We start from the raw sequence: 17,435 nt of genomic DNA on the forward strand, positions 1-17,435 counted from the left end.
TCTTCGGCAGCGATTACAGCTTTGAGTCTTCTTGGGTATGACGCTACACGCTTGGCACACCTGTATTTAAGGAGTTTCTCACATTCTTCTCTGCAGATCTTGTCAAGTTCTGTCAGATTGGATGGGGAGCGTCGCTGCACAGCTATTTCCAGGTCTCTCCAGAGATATTAGATCTGGTTTAAGTCCGGCCTCTGGCTGGGCCATTCAAGCCACTCCTGCGTTGTCTTGTCTGTGTGCTTAGGGTTGTTGTCCTGTTGGAAGGTGAACCTTCACCCCAGTCTGAGGTCCTGAGCGCTCTGGAGCAGGTTTTAATCAATGATCTCTCTGTACTTTGCTTTGTTCATCTCCTCCCAGCAGAGAGTAAAGGACGTCGTGACTTCAGGAGTTATGAGAAGCCCTGGCAGATCCATCCTAAGAAACCCAAGAAGTCTAAGAGTGATCTGGCTGTGTCTAACATCTCCCCTCCCTCACCAGAGTCCAAGTCCCGTGAGTGTATCTGCATTTGAATGCTGTGTATCTGTGAGAGCCTCTGTATCTCCCTTCTCTAGTCCAACAGACTGTAGTAGAGGTTCGGATAGGAACCGTTCACCCTTTACGTTGATACCTGCTGTACCCTAAGCATTCACCTCATTGCTTTCAGTCTTCCCTTTTATACACCTATGTAACCTTTAACAGTCCTGTCAGTACCTCTGTCATTACAAATTGATGTCGGGAACCTCTCGGCAGTAGATGTAGCAGGTGCCAATCCTGCTTGTCTTTTCTGAACAAAGTCCACCGACAGTAATACAAACACCAGGAAGCTTCTTTGCTTTCGGTGTGACAGACAGACACATCAGGTCTTAGTGAAGGTGGTGTCACGGCACAGCGCTTACAATCTCCCCTAAACTCCAGCAAGCTGAGCTGCAGGTTTGAGTAGGAACCGTTCGTCCATTGCATTGATACCTGTTGTACCCCAATTATTCACCTCATTAGTTTCAATCTCCCCTTTTAATTGGATGTAATTTCCCATTCAATTAGTCATGGTTAACTGTGCTAGTGCCAGATGGGTACACTACCGGAGGGTCTATAGCACAGATAACTGGGGGGATGGAATCTGAACGAGAGAGAGAGAGAGATGGGTCAGAGAGAAAAAAAGATGGAGAGAGAGAGAAACCTCAATAATTCAGTATTGCTCTCTGTCTCTGCCAGTCCCAGGCTATTTCAGGCTGTGGTCAGACCATTGCTCAGGAGGAAATGAATGTGAGAATCTGTCTCTATCTCTGTGTCTGTGTGTCTACCCTGGTGGCCCTGATTGTGACGCTTTCCAATATTACACACACCCTAACTGGCAGCAAAGAGACAGAACTGTGCTCCTCTCAAAGCTGCACCAGAATATAATGGGAGATGTTTTTGAAACATCTATTGGCGGCCCCAGCGGGAATCAAACGGACAATCCTGACATTTCAAGCTCCTTACTAACTGGGCCACAATGGACCACAGGATACCTTCTCATACGATGTGCATTTCAGTCATGAAACATACCCTGAGTGTACAAAACAATATGAACACCTGCTTTTTTTCTCTCCCAATGACGGATTGACCAGGTCCAAGCTAAGATCCCTTATTGACGTCACCTGTTAAATCCACTTCAATCAGTGGAGATGAAGGGGAGGAGACATGTTAAAGAAGTATTTTTAAGCCTTGAGACGATTGAGAGATGGATTGTGTGCGCGTGCCATTCTGAGAGTGGATGGGCAAGACAAAAGATTGAAGTGCCATTGAGTTGTGGGGGTGGGGGGGGGGGGTCTGTAAAATGTATACAGGTTCAGAACTTTTGTGAAATAGCACAGTTACAAATATATGGCAAGTCAAACAGGATGGACATCAGAAATAGAGGAAGGCGAGGACAAAAACCAACATAATATAACTATTGTACAATACATTGTGTCTAAAATGTATATAGTATGTATAAGCTGGAAGTAGAAGCCTCAGTGTTGTTGTCCATTAGTTTACTCCAATTAGGGAAGGGGTGGTAGGGTTAGGGGAAAATAATAAAGGAAAATATATTTCAAAAAGATAGGTATATTTATGTATGTATATGTTTGTGTTTATATATGTATATGTGTATATATGTTAAGGGTGTGTACTGGAGGCGAGGTCAGGTGCAGGAGAGCGGAGTGTAGTGAACAGGCACACTTTTTATTCCCAAACACGGAACATAGACAAAAAGTATGGCGCGTAACAATACCCACATGACATAAATACAATTTCACACAAAGACATGGAGGGAAACAGAGGGATAAATACATGCAGTGTGATTAGGGAATGAAAACCAGGTGTGTATGGAACAAGACAAAACAAATGGGAATATGAAAAATGGTGCGGCGATGGCTCGAAAGCCGGTGACGTCGATCGCCGAACGCCACCCGAACAAGGAGAGGAGCCGACTTCGGCGGAAGTCGTGACAGTATATGTACAGTCATGGCCAGGTTTTGAGAATGACACAAATATTAATTTTCACAAAGTCTGCTGCCTCAGTTTGTATAATGGCAATTTTCATATACTCTAGAATGTTATGAAGAGTGATCAGATGAATTACAATTAATTGCAAAGTCCCTCTTTGCCCTGAAATGAACTGAATCCCCAGGGCTACATTGCAGCCCTGCCACCTCCGTCAGCCATGGTTACCTGCAAGGAAACACGTGCCGTCATCATTGCTTTGCACAAAAAGGGCTCCACAGGCAAGGATATTGCTGCCAGTAAGATTGCACCTAAATCAACCATTTATCGGATCATCAAGAACTTCAAGGAGAGCAGTTCAATTGTTGTGAAGAACGCTTCAGGGCGCCCAAGAAAGTCCAGCAAGCGCCAGGACCGTCTCCTAAAGTTGATTCAGCTGCGGGATCGAGCCAACACCAGTGCAGAGCTTGCTCAGGAATGGCAGCAGGCAGGTGTGAGTGCATCTGCACGCACAGGGAGGCGAAGACTTTTGAAGGATGGCCTGGTGTCAAGAAGGGCAGCAAAGAAGCCACTTCTCTCCAGGAAAAACATCAGGGACAGATGGATATTCTGCAAAGGGTACAGGGATTGGACTGCTGAGGACTGGGGTAAAGTAATTTTCTCTGATGAATCCCCTTTCCGATTGTTTGGGGCATCCGGAAAAAAGCTTGTCCGGAGAAGACAAGGTGAGCGCTACCATCAGTCCTGTGTCATGCCAATAGTAAAGCATCCTGAGACGATTCATGTGTGGGGTTGCTTCTCAGCCAATGGTACCAACACATCCTCCGAGAGCAACGTCTCCCAACCATCCAGGAACAGTTTGGTGACGAACAATGCCTTTTCCAACATGATGGAGCACCTTGCCATAAGACAAAAGTGATAACTAAGTGGCTTGGGGAACAAAACATAGATATTTTGGGTCCATGGCCAGGAAAATCCCCAGACCTTAATCCCATTGAGAATTTGTGGTCAATCCTCAAGAGGCGGGTGGACACACAAAATCCCACAAATTCTGACAAACTCTAAGCATTGATTATGCAAGAATGGGCTGCCATCAGTCAGGATGTGGCCCAGAAGTCAATTGACAGCATGCCAGGGTGGATTGCAGAGGTCTTGAAAAAGAAGGGTAACACTGCAAATATGGACTCTTTGCATCAACTTCATGTAATTGTCAATAAAAGCCTTTGACACTTATGAAATGCTTGTAATTATACTTCAGTATTCCATAGTAACATCTGACAAAGATATCTAAAGACACTGAAGCACTGAATAATTGTGTCATTCTCAAAACTTTTGACCACGACTGTAAATATATAAATATATATATTTACCCCAAAAATATATGGGGAATTGGAAATGATTCAGACAATTACATTGCTGGAAGCAACAATCTATCCGCAATATTAAAGTTGACCCACCCCTTAAAACAAAGACAGTGAGCAAGAGAGAGAGAGTTCGAGGAGGAGGGTGGAAACTGTTTAGTCTCCCCTCTCATCCTTATATGAACCTTGATCATGTGATATCCTGTATGAAGGGAAATGAAACTTAAAAGCAGACCCTCATTCGTTTGCATAACGACACACCCTTGTCATAACTTCCTCTAGAACTGTTATAAAGTAATCTGTTGAATCACTCATACCTTACATGTACCCTGAGATCAACATCACCTAGACAACATTAGGTAAGTAAGTACTTTATCCATCTAATCGTGATCATACTTCCTAAGTGTCATAAGTTTGACATTTTGGTTTCAATATTTCAACTCTGCATTTTGGTTATTTTTGGAATCTGTAGATGAGCAATTTGTTTAGGATGTCCTTTGCCTTGACTATGCTAAGTCTCTTATATCCTCTCTGTAAAATGTGCATATGATCAAAGACTAGGTCACCAACAAAGAAGCGAAACAATTGAATGAAAGCATACCATGACATTTTCATGTAATCGTTTTGCACCTTACGGTTTTTGTTTATAATGTTGTGAAAAGAATGGAGGTTTGTTACTGTCACCCATAGAAGTTAAGCTACTACATAGAAGTTAAGCTACAGATGTAGGATCTTAATTTGAGACAGTTTGCTACAGCAGGAAAATAATCCTGCAGCAATGGGAAATGTGAATTATTATGTGGATTATAATAATTGGACAATTTTGTAGGTGTCGATAAATGTTTTGTTAGGGGAAATCTAGTCTGAAATGTCAAAGTGGAAATTACAAACTTTAGATGCCTTTTTAAAACTCAAATACACTACAAGTTTACATTTTCTGCGGTGAAGGAAAATTCTCAGCAACAAAGAAGTTATTAAACTAAATCAAAATGTTGTGTGAACAGACCTTTGATGGGGGAGATGCTCAAGGTAAAAAAAAAAAAGCCACACTCACTCATCACACATTGTAGGGTAAACAAGCTAGAACCACAGATGAAAGGGAGGAAGTTAAAGTATCTTTGCTAGAACCACTACTGTGGTGGTCTGGATCAGCTGATCATCCCAAATGCAGATGAATCAGCTAGTTAGTTATGCTTCCAAAACAAGCTAACTAGTCTTTACTTGATTTAAATCTGTTCTGCTACTGACAGTCAAACTGCAGTTGCCCCTTTTCCTGTCCCTGATCCTGAGACGAGGCATGCTAGCAACCCTAAGTAACCAACTACTGGCAGTATTCATTTCAAACTCACCACCCAGCGTTGTAGATCACTCCATGCAGGTTGAAGGGTCGGGGAGGGGACTTTTTTCAAGATTCATGATGTTATGAGAACATCTAGTTTGATGAGCAATTTGTTAAAATTAAAGTAACAAGAGAGAAAATAAATTAGTTTAAAAAACACCACCAATCAAAAGGGCACTGTTTTAATAGTAGGGACAAAGGGCAGGTTCTCCAGTACCCCTAGGACTCTATCTGAGCATGTGCCTGACTGGCCATATCATTAGGGTGTAGTAGATCTCTCACATCACTGACAGTCCTGTCTTCTTTACAGCAGCATTTACACAACCATGTGGGCAGAAGATGACTTCTCTCTTCCCTCTGGGGTAGTGCGACTGGGCCAATCTGAACCACAAGATGGCTATACCTACATCATGTACCACGGCACCACTAAGCAGGCCGCAAATCAAATCCTGAACACTGGTTTTCGTCAGTCTGCTGGTGGTATGTTGGGGCGTGGAGTGTACCTCAGCCGAGACCTGCAGAAGGCAAGCAGGTACCCCCTGGATCATCCTGAAAATCAGAGGGTTGTCATTCGAGTCAAAGTCAATGTGGGCAAGGTGAAAAGAATTGACAGTCAGTATCATAATCTGCGGACAACCTGGCATGAGAACGGTTACGACACCGCCTGGGTTCCTCCTAACTGTGGTATGGTGAAGAGTGGTCTAGAAGAGGACTGTGTCTGGGATCCAAACCGCATCACTGTCTTAGATTTCATCCAGCCTAAAATGCAACAGCCCCAGTGTCATTCACGCTGGTGATGAAGGGTGGATAATGTGTAACAATATGAAGAGAAAAATACATTGAATGTATTTCAACAGTATGTCATTTAGTCTCATTGACTAAAACAACAGCTGATTTTGACCAATAAATTGTTACAACAATAAACCGTCATCTCTTGTTATGTCATTGATCTACATTCCATTCTCATGACTTTTCCTACGTCATGACAGAGAGAACATTTACAAGAAAACGAAACTACAGTAGCTCGCCTTTTCTCCTGACTGCAGGGTGAGGTCTAAGAGATCAAGATAAAAGCAGATAATCTATATATAAATAGACTGTAGGTACAATGATTATGGGTGAATCACTCTATTCATTTCAACAAACAACAAAACAATTAACATTTTGTGAATATAATATTGGTACCTATTGCTTATTTTGAGCAATGAAATATGTTAAACAGCAGAAAAGCCAGAATATATTTTTTCTCTCCATAGAAAGACAAGTAGTGTGTGTTTGTTATGTATGTTGTGGGTTAGAGTTTGCTGCATGGTAACCGTGCACTTCAAAACAAGTTAGAAAGCATGACCATTATTACGCCACCACAATCTCATCTTTTATATTAATATTTCATAGCTTCATCGCCCAGGTAATAAAGGCATCAACATACAGTTTACATACATGTCTATTGTTATTCAACATTCTGTTAACATACAGTACATGTGTCATATGTCATTCCCCGTTTGTTTCTAGTCTTTCTATGCCACTGTTACAGTTGACCATTACAATGGAAAGAAGGAGAAATATAGAGAGAGGAAGGAAGGAAGGAAAGGGAGGAGAGGAAAGAACAGCAAAGACTAAACATGCCTCTGTTAACATGTATGCTAAGACACCGTGTGACTCATGCAGTAAATTCATTCACACTAAATAACAACAGATAAAATCATCTTATTCTTCCTCAAAACAAACTGTCAAAAAGGTAGATTACGTACCTGTGTACTCGCCAGTGTTGCCCATACTGTAGAATACTTCTAGTAATCCGGTATATTTCAGTCATGAAACATACTGTACATGAAACATGCATAACACATGGTATCTCTGTATCTTTGTAGATCACGTCTAGTACTGTACTTTACACAGATGGCTGATGAAATTCAAAGTAGTCATCCATACAGAAGTAATGTTCAGAGATGCAACGCAGTACAAATCATACAACAGGTAGACCTTACAGTGAAATGCTTACTTACAAGCCCTTAACCAACAATGCTTTAAGAAGTTTTAAGAAAAATAAGTGTTAAGTAAAAAAATTGAAAATAAAAGTAAAAAATAATTCAACGGCAGCAGTAAAATAAAATAGCGAGGCTATATACAGGGGGTACCGGTACAGAGTCAATGTGGAGGCTATATACAGGGGGTACCGGTACAGAGTCAATGTGGAGGCTATATACAGGGGGTACCGGTACAGAGTCAATGTGGAGGCTATATACAGGGGGTACCGGTACAGAGTCAATGTGGAGGCTATATACAGGGGGTACCGGTACAGAGTCAATGTGGAGGCTATATACAGGGGGTACCGGTACAGAGTCAATGTGGAGGCTATATACAGGGGGTACCGGTACAGAGTCAATGTGGAGGCTATATACGGGGGGTACCGGTACAGAGTCAATGTGGAGGCTATATACAGGGGGTACCGGTACAGAGTCAATGTGGAGGCTATATACAGGGGGTACCGGTACAGAGTCAATGTGGAGGCTATATACAGGGTGTTACGGTACAGAGTCAATGTGGAGGCTATATACAGGGGGTACCGGTACAGAGTCAATGTGGAGGCTATATACAGGGGGTACCGGTACAGAGTCAATGTGGAGGCTATATACAGGGGGTACCGGTACAGAGTCAATGTGGAGGCTATATACAGGGGGTACCGGTACAGAGTCAATGTGGAGGCTATATACAGGGTGTTACGGTACAGAGTCAATGTGGAGGCTATATACGGGGGGTACCAGTACAGAGTCAATGTGGAGGCTATATACAGGGGGTACCGGTACAGAGTCAATGTGGAGGCTATATACAAGGGGTACCGGTACAGAGTCAATGTGGAGGCTATATACAGGGGGTACCGGTACAGAGTCAATGTGGAGGCTATATACAGGGGGTACCGGTACAGAGTCAATGTGGAGGCTATATACAGGGGGTACCGGTACAGAGTCAATGTGGAGGCTATATACAGGGGGTACCGGTACAGAGTCAATGTGGAGGCTATATACAGGGGGTACCGGTACAGAGTCAATGTGGAGGCTATATACAGGGGGTACCGGTACAGAGTCAATGTGGAGGCTATATACAGGGGGTACCGGTACAGAGTCAATGTGGAGGCTATATACAGGGGGTACCGGTACAGAGTCAATGTGGAGGCTATATACAGGGGGTACCGGTACAGAGTCAATGTGGAGGCTATTTACAGGGGGTACCGGTACAGAGTCAATGTGGAGGCTATATACAGGGGGTACCGGTACAGAGTCAATGTGGAGGCTATATACAGGTGGTACTGGTACAGAGTCAATGTGGAGGCTATATACAGGGGGTACCGGTACAGAGTCAATGTCGAGGCTATATACAGGGGGTACCGGTACAGAGTCAATGGGCGTGGGCACCGGTTAGTCGAGGTAATTGAGTTAATATGTACATGTAGGTGGAATTGAAGTGACAATGCATAGATAATAAACAGAGAGTAGCAGTAGCGTAAAATAGGGGTCTAGGTAGCCCTTGGATTAGCTGTTCAGGAGTCTTATGGCTTGGGGGTAGAAGCTGTTAAGAAGCCTTTTCGACCAAGACTTGGCCCTCCTGTACCGCTTGCAGTGCGGTAGCAGAGAGAACCGTCTATGACTAGGGTGGCTGGAGTCGTTGACAATTTTTAGGGCCTTCCTCTGACACCACCTGGTATAGAGGTCCTAGATGCCAGGAAGCTTAGCCCCAGTGATGTACTGTACGCACTACCCTCTGTAGTGCCTTGCGGTCGGAGGCCGAGCAGTTGCCATACCAGGCAGTGATGCAACAGGTCAGGATGTTCTCGATGGTGCAGCTGTAGAACCTTTTGAGGATCTGAGGACCCATGCCAAATATTTTCAGTCTCCTGAGGGGGAATAGGTCTTGTCATGCCCTCTTCATGACTGCCTTGGTGTGCTTAGAACATGTTAGTTTGTTGGTGATGTGGACGACAAGGAACTTGAAGCTCTCAACCTGCTCCACTACAGCCCCATCGATGAGAATGAGGGCACGCTCAGTCCTCCTTTTCCTGTAGTCCACAATCATCTCCTTTGTCCTGATCACGTTGAGGGACAGGTTGTTGGCCTGGCACCACACGGCCAGGTCTCTGACGACCTCCCTACAGGCTGTCTCATTATTGTCGGTGATCATGCCTACCACTGTTGTGTTATCGGCAAACTTAATGATGGTGTTGGAGTCGTGCCTGGCCGTGCAGTCAAGAGTGAACCGGGAGTACAGGAGAGGACTGAGCACACACCTCTGATGGGCCCCCGTGTTCGAGGATCAGCTTGGCAGATGTGTTGTTACCTACCCTTATCACCTGGGGGCGGCCCGTCAGGAAGTCCAGGATCCAGTTGCAGAGGGAGGTGTTTAGTCCCAGGGTCCTTAGCTTAGTGATGAGCTTTGAGGGCACTATTGTGTTGAACGCTGAGCTGTGATGTTTGCAGGAGCAGCACTCACTTCTCAGGACATAGAAGGGCAGAATCCATCAAACTATTTTGTGCATAACATAACAAAAACAAGGTTGATTTGCAAAAATCTTATTTGGATAAGCAAGTCTCTATAATGTTAAAATACTGGATTTCACCAGTAATATATGGTTGTTTGTTTGTTTACGTGTGAAATTATGAAAATAAAAATACATTGAATGTATTGCCAAAGTATGTAATTTAGACAAATTTACTAAAACAACAGTTGATTTTGGCCAATAAATTGTTTGAACGATAAACCGTCATCTTTTGTTATGTCATTGATCAACATTCCATTCTCATGACTTTTCCTATGTCATGACAGAGAGAACATTTACAAGAAATCGAAACTACAGTAGCTCGCCTTTTCTCCTGACTGCAGGGTGAGGTCTAAGAGATCAAGATAAAAGCAGATAATCATTGTACCTACAGTATATTTATAGATTATGGGTGAATCATTTTAACAAACAGCAAAATAAACTAAATATAAAATAATATTTGTACCTATTGCTTACTTTGAGCAATGAAATATGTTAAACAGCAGAAAAGCCTGAATAGATTTTTTTTCTCTCCATAGGAAGACAAGTAGTGTGTGTTTGTTATTTGTCTTGTTGGTGAGAGTTTATTGCAGGGTAACCGTGCACTTCAAAACAGGCTAGAAAGCATGAACATCACAGCACCACAATCTCATCTTTTATAATAATATTTAATAGCTTCATCTCCCAGGAAATAAAGGAATCAACATACAGTTTACATACATGTGTCTATTATTACTATTCAACATGCTGTTAAAATCAAATCAAATGTTATTGGTCACATACACGTGTTTAGCAGATGTTATTGCGTGTGTAGCGAAATGCTTGTGCTTCTAGCTCTGACAGTGCAGTAGTAACCGTCATTTCTTGTTATGTCATTGATCTACATTCCATTCTCATGACTTTTCCTATGCCATGACAGAGAGAACATTTACAAGAAATCGAAACTACAGTAGCTCGCCTTTTCTCCTGACTGCAGGGTGAGGTCTAAGAGATCAAGATAAAAGCAGATAATCTATATATAAATATACTGTAGGTACAATGATTATGAGTGAATCACTCTACTCATTTCAACAAACAACTAAATAATAATCATTTGTGTAAATCATATTTGTGCCTGTTGCGTACATTGAGCAATAAAATATATTCAAAACAGGCTAGAAATCATGACCATTACGGCAGCACAATCTCGTCTTTTATCATAATAATTAATAGCTTAATCTCCCAGGAAATAAAGGCATCAACATACAGTTAACATACATGTGTACTTTTATTCAACATACGGTTTACATACAGTACATGTGTGATATGTCATTTCTCGTTTGTTTCTAGTCTTTCTATGCCACTGTTACAGTTGACCATTATAATGGAAAGAGGTAGGAAGGCGAAGAGAAAAATAGATAGAGGAAGGAAGGAAGGTTTATAAATGTAACATGGACATCCCCCTACTGTAGAACACTTCCAGTGTATTTCAGTCATGAAACATACATGAAACATGCATTACACATGGTATCCACAGGATACCCTTATCCTATGTGAAGTCTTTTGGTTGTGTCTTAGTGGATTTCACTCATGAAACATACATAGGATCTCTGCATCTGAGAGAGAGAGATAGGAGGATGTAAACTGTTAGTAAATCTGCCGCCTTTCATCCTTATATGTACCTTGGTGATGTGATAACCTGTTTGATGGAAAACAAAATGTACAACTAGAACCTCATTTGTTTGCATATTCACTGCACAACACGCCCTTGTCATATCTTCCTTTAGAAGTGGTATAAAGTCATCCGTTGAATCACTCTACCTTACCTGTACCCTGAGATCAACGTCAGCTAGACATCCAGCTCTGTCATTAGGTAAGTACTTTATCCATCTAATGTTGATCAAACCTGCTAAGTTTTACATTTTGTTTCTGACATTCCAACATTTCCTTTTGGTTATTATTTGGAATCTGTTGATGAGCAGTTTGTTTAGGATGTCCTTTGCCTTGACTATTTTAAGTCTCTTATATCCTCTCTGTAAAATGTGCATATGATCAAAGACTAGGTCACCAACAAAGAAGCTAAACAATTACTACCCGGCATAATAATGTCGACCAGCCACAGGGTCGTGAACAGACCTTTAAGGTGATCAAAGTAAAAACAAAGCCACACTCACTCATCACACATTGTAGGGTAAACAAGCTAGAACCACAGATGAAAGAGAGGAAGTAAAAGTATCTTTGCTAGAACCACTACTGTGGTGGTCTGGATCAGCTGATCATCCCAAATGCAGATGAATCAGCTAGTTAGTTATGCTTCCAAAACAAGCTAACTAGTCTTTACTTGATTTAAATCTGTTCTGCTACTGACAGTCAAACTGCAGTTGCCCCTTTTCCTGTCCCTGATCCTGAGACGAGACATGCTAGCAACCCTAAGTAACCTACTACTGGCAGTAATCATTTCAAACTCACGACCCAGCGTTGTAGATCACTCATCCATGCAGGTTGAATGGCGGGGGAGGGGACTTTTTACAAGATTCATGAGTTTATGAGAAATTATGTAGTTTGATGGACAATTTATTATAATTAAAGTAACAAGAGAGAAAATAAATTAGTTTAAAAAACACCACCAATCAAAAGGGCACTGTTTTAATAGTAGGGACAAAAGGCAGGTTCTCCAGTACCCCTAGGACTCTATCTGAGCATGTGCCTGACTGGCCATATCATTAGGGTGTAGTAGATCTCTCACATCACTGACAGTCCTGTCTTCTTTACAGCAGCATTTACACAACCATGTGGGCAGAAGATGACTTCACTCTTCCCTCTGGGGTAGTGCGACTGGGCCAATCTGAACCACAAGATGGCAAAACCTACGTCATGTACCATGGCACCACTAAGCAGGCGGCAGGGATGATTAGGGCCTCTGGTTTTCGTCCGTCTGCTGGTGGTATGTTGGGGCGTGGAGTGTACCTCAGCCGAGACCTGCAGAAGGCAAGCAGGTACCCCCTGGAGCTTCCTGAAAATCAGAGGGTTGTCATTCGAGTCAAAGTCAATGTGGGCAAGGTGAAAAGAATTGACAGTCAGTATCATGCTCTGCGGACAACCTGGCATGAGAACGGTTACGACACCGCCTGGGTTCCTCCTAACTGTGGTATGGTGAAGAGTGGTCTAGAAGAGGACTGTGTCTGGGACCCAAAACGCATCACTTTCTTTGGTACCATCCAACCACAAATGCAACAGCCCCAGTGTCCTTCACGCTGGTGATGAAGGGTGGATAATGTGTAACAATATGAAGAGAAAAATACATTGAATGTATTTCAACAGAATGTCATTTAGACTCATTGACTAAAGCAACAGTTTATTTTGACCAATAAATTGTTACAACAATAACCTGTTATCTCTTGTTATGTCATTGATCTACATTCCACTCTCATGACTTTTCCTATGTCATGACAGAGAGAAAATTTACAAGAAAACGAAACTATGGTAGCTCGCCTTTTCTCCTGACTGCAGGGTGAGGTCTAAGAGATCAAGATAAAAGCAGATAATCTATATATAAATATACTGTAGGTACGAATGATTATGGGTGAATCACTCTATTCATTTCAACAAACAACAAAATAAACAAAACATTAAATAATATTTGTACGTATTGCTTACTTTGAGCAATGAAATATGTTAAACAGCAGAAAAGCCTGAATAGATTTTTTTTCTCTCCATAGGAAGACAAGTAGTGTGTGTTTGTTATTTGTCTTGTTGGTGAGAGTTTATTGCAGGGTAACCGTGCACTTCAAAACAGGCTAGAAAACATGAACATCACAGCACCACAATATCATCTTTTATAATAATATTTAATAGCTTCATCTCCCAGGAAATAAAGGAATCAACATACAGTTTACATACATGTGTCTATTATTACTATTCAACATGCTGTTAAAATCAAATCAAATGTTATTGGTCACATACACGTGTTTAGCAGATGTTATTGCGTGTGTAGCGAAATGCTTGTGCTTCTAGCTCTGACAGTGCAGTAGTAACCGTCATTTCTTGTTATGTCATTGATCTACATTCCATTCTCATGACTTTTCCTATGCCATGACAGAGAGAACATTTACAAGAAATCGAAACTACAGTAGCTCGCCTTTTCTCCTGACTGCAGGGTGAGGTCTAAGAGATCAAGATAAAAGCAGATAATCTATATATAAATATACTGTAGGTACAATGATTATGAGTGAATCACTCTACTCATTTCAACAAACAACTAAATAATAATCATTTGTGTAAATCATATTTGTGCCTGTTGCGTACATTGAGCAATAAAATATGTTCAAAACAGGCTAGAAATCATGACCATTACGGCAGCACAATCTCGTCTTTTATCATAATAATTAATAGCTTAATCTCCCAGGAAATAAAGGCATAAACATACAGTTAACATACATGTGTCAAATGTCAAATCAAATGTTATTGGCCACATACACGTGTTTAGCAGATGTTATTGCGTGTGTAGCGAAATGCTACTGCTTCTAGCTCTGACAGTGCAGCAGTATCTAACAAGTAATAGTTTCACAACGTATTCCCAAAATACACGTACATCTGAGTAGGAATGGGTTAAGAATACATACATAAATGTCAGAGCGGTATTGAACTAAGATACAGTGGCATTGTATAGAGTACAGTATACACATATGAGATGGATGATGCAATATTTACAAACAATTGAAGTGACTAAGATACCGTAGAATAGTGTTGAGTACAGTTTACACATATGAGATGAGTAATGCAAGATACAGAGACATTATTAAAGTGTCTAGTGTTTCATCTCCTTAAAGTTATTACTGCAGATGTCGGATCTTTACTTGATCATATTTTTGTCGCTGAGAATTTTCCTGCTGCATCAGAAAATTCAAATGAGCCCCATGAGTCCCTGAAAAAGAGCACTTCTCCTTCTCTCCATGCTGGGCATTCGAGTTAATAGGATCACGGTTCACCCTCAAATAAATGTTCTCTCTTGCTCACTCCAACTTTAGGCCAAGGTCCTATTTCTGTAACATTCAAATGTACAAAAATGTATCTGAAAAGCAGCCACATATCATCTGTCATTTTACATAGCTTAATAATATAGATATTGGTTTCCACTAGATTGTGACGTTCAAGTGTGAAGTGTATGGTAAGGTTAGAATTAAGTTCAATTGTGGCCTTCACTCTTCTGTTTTTCTCTCAGTTCCTGAAGCTTTTCCAGTATCAACACTATCTCAACTGCCAGTTTGGCATTGAAGAGACAGAGCTGTGCTCTTCTCTGCACCGGAATATAATGGGTTGAGAAACACCTTTACAGGCTCTTGCCATTTAGCAGATGCTTTTTTCTGTGCAAATATTGGTATTGGTGGCCCAGCAGGAATCAAACCCACAATCCTGGCGTTCCACGTGAAACGCCCTACATGACCACAGGATACCCTTATCCTATTTGGAGTCTTTTGGTTGTGTCTTAGTGGATTTTAGTCATGAAACATACATAGGATCTCTGCATCTGAGAGAGAGAGATAGGAGGATGTAAACTGTTAGTAAATCTGCCCCCTTTCATCCTTATATGTACCTTGGTCATGTGATAACCTGTTTGGTGGGAAACAAAAATGTACAACTAGAACCTCATTCGTTTGCATATTCACTGCACGTCCTTGTCATGACATCCGTTGGAAGTGGTATAAAGTCATCCGTAAAAAAAAGTCATCCATAAAGTCATCCATCTACCTTACCTGTACCCTGAGATCAACGTCAGCTAGACATCCAGCTCTGTCATTAGGTAAGTACTTTATCCATCTAATGTTGATCAAACCTGCTAAGTTTTACATTTTGTTTCTGACATTCCAACATTTCCTTTTGGTTATTATTTGGAATCTGTTGATGAGCAGTTTGTTTAGGATGTCCTTTGCCTTGACTATGTTAAGTCTCTTATATCCTCTCTGTAAAATGTGCATATGATCAAAGAGTAGGTCACCAACAAAGAAGCTAAACAATTGACTGAATGCATACCATGACATTTTCACATAAAAATGAATTTGTTTACAATGTTGTGAAAAGAATGGGTATTTGTTACTGTCACCCATGAAAGTTAAACTACTACCCGACTTGTCCCTCAGACATAATAATAATGTCGACCAGCCACAGGGTCGTGAACAGACCTTTAATGGGGGAGGAGGTGATCAAAGTTTTTTTTAAAGCCACACTCACTCATCACACATTGTAGGGTAAACAAGCTAGAACCACAGATGGGAAAGGGAGGAAGTAAAATTATCTTTGCTAGAACCACTACTGTGGTGGTCTGGATCAGCTGATCATCCCAAATGTAGATGAATCAGCTAGTTAGTTATGCTTCCAAAACAAGCTAACTAGTCTTTACTTGATTTAAATCTGTTCTGCTACTGACAGTCAAACTGCAGTTGCCCCTTTTCCTGTCCCTGATCCTGAGACGAGGCATGGTAGCAACCCTAAGTAACCAACTACTGGCAGTATTCATTTCAAACTCACCACCCAGCGTTGTAGATCACTCCATGCAGGTTGAAGGGTTGGGGAGGGGACTTGTTTCAAGATTCATGATGTTATGAGAACATCTAGTTTGATGGGCAATTTGTTACAATTTAAAGTAACAAGAGAGAAAATAAATTAGTTTAAAAAACACCACCAATCAAAAGGGCACTGTTTTAATAGTAGGGACAAAGGGCAGGTTCTCCAGTACCCCTAGGACTCTATCTGAGCATGTGCCTGACTGGCCATATCATTAGGGTGTAGTAGATCTCTCACATCACTGACAGTCCTGTCTTCTTTACAGCAGCATCTACACAACCATGTGGGCAGAAGATGACTTCACTCTTCCCTCTGGGGTAGTGCGACTGGGCCAATCTGAACCACAAGATGGCAAAACCTACGTCATGTACCATGGCACCACTAAGCAGGCGGCAGGGAAAATTAGGGCCTCTGGTTTTCGTCCGTCTGCTGGTGGTATGTTGGGGCATGGAGTGTACCTCAGTCGAGACATGAAGAAGGCAAGCAGGTACCCCCTGGATCATCCTGAAAATCAGAGGGTTGTCATCCGAGTCAAAGTCAATGTGGGCAAGGTGAAAAGAATTGACTGTCAGGATCATCCTCTGCGGACAACCTGGCATGAGAACGGTTACGACACCGCCTGGGTTCCTCCTAACTGTGGTATGGTGAAGAGTGGTCTAGAAGAGGACTGTGTCTGGGACCCAAACCGCATCACTGTCTTAGGTACCATCCAACCACAAAGGCAGCAGCGTCCGCATCAGGAATGCAGGTGATAAAGGGATGCCTTTTGGTTATTTTTGAAATCTGTAGATGAGCAGTTTGTTTAGGATGTCCTTTGCCTTGACTATTTTATATCCTCTCTGTAAAATGTGCATATGATCAAAGAGTAGGTCACCAACAAAAAATCTAAACATTTTCCCGAATACATACCATGACATTTTCATGTAAACATTTTGCACCTTACAGTTTGTGTTTATAATGTTGTGAAAAGAATGGAGATTTGTTACTGTCACCCATAGAAGTTAAGCTACTTCCCAAAATGTCTCTGACGGCATAATAATGTCGACTAGCCACAGGGTCGTGAACAGACCTTTAATGGGGGAGGTGATCAAAGTTTTTTAAAAAGCCACACTCACTCATCACACATTGTAGGGCAAACAAGCTAGAACCACAGATGAAAGGGAGGAAGTAAAAGTATCTTTGCTAGAACCACTACTGTGGTGGTCTGGATCAGCTGATCATCCCA

At 41.7% G+C, this 17,435-nt stretch overlaps 1 protein-coding gene and 1 long non-coding RNA gene across 2 annotated transcripts in view; both read left to right on the forward strand.

The window, feature by feature from the left end:
* c15h8orf34 (chromosome 15 C8orf34 homolog) overlaps positions 1 to 17,435 on the forward strand; it is a 154,561-nt gene that overhangs the window by 26,235 nt on the left and 110,891 nt on the right. The window contains exon 3 of the mRNA XM_071105144.1: positions 358 to 486. Within this exon, the coding sequence (XP_070961245.1) occupies positions 358 to 486 (129 nt within the window). The remainder of the gene's footprint in view (positions 1 to 357; positions 487 to 17,435) is intronic.
* On the forward strand, positions 4,061 to 6,063 carry LOC139367101 (uncharacterized). The gene is made up of 2 exons (XR_011626842.1): positions 4,061 to 4,159; positions 5,450 to 6,063. It is a non-coding gene; the product is annotated as an uncharacterized lncRNA (long non-coding RNA).

The sequence above is a fragment of the Oncorhynchus clarkii genome, chromosome 15 (assembly GCF_045791955.1).
Source record: "Oncorhynchus clarkii lewisi isolate Uvic-CL-2024 chromosome 15, UVic_Ocla_1.0, whole genome shotgun sequence".
NCBI lineage: Eukaryota > Metazoa > Chordata > Actinopteri > Salmoniformes > Salmonidae > Oncorhynchus > Oncorhynchus clarkii.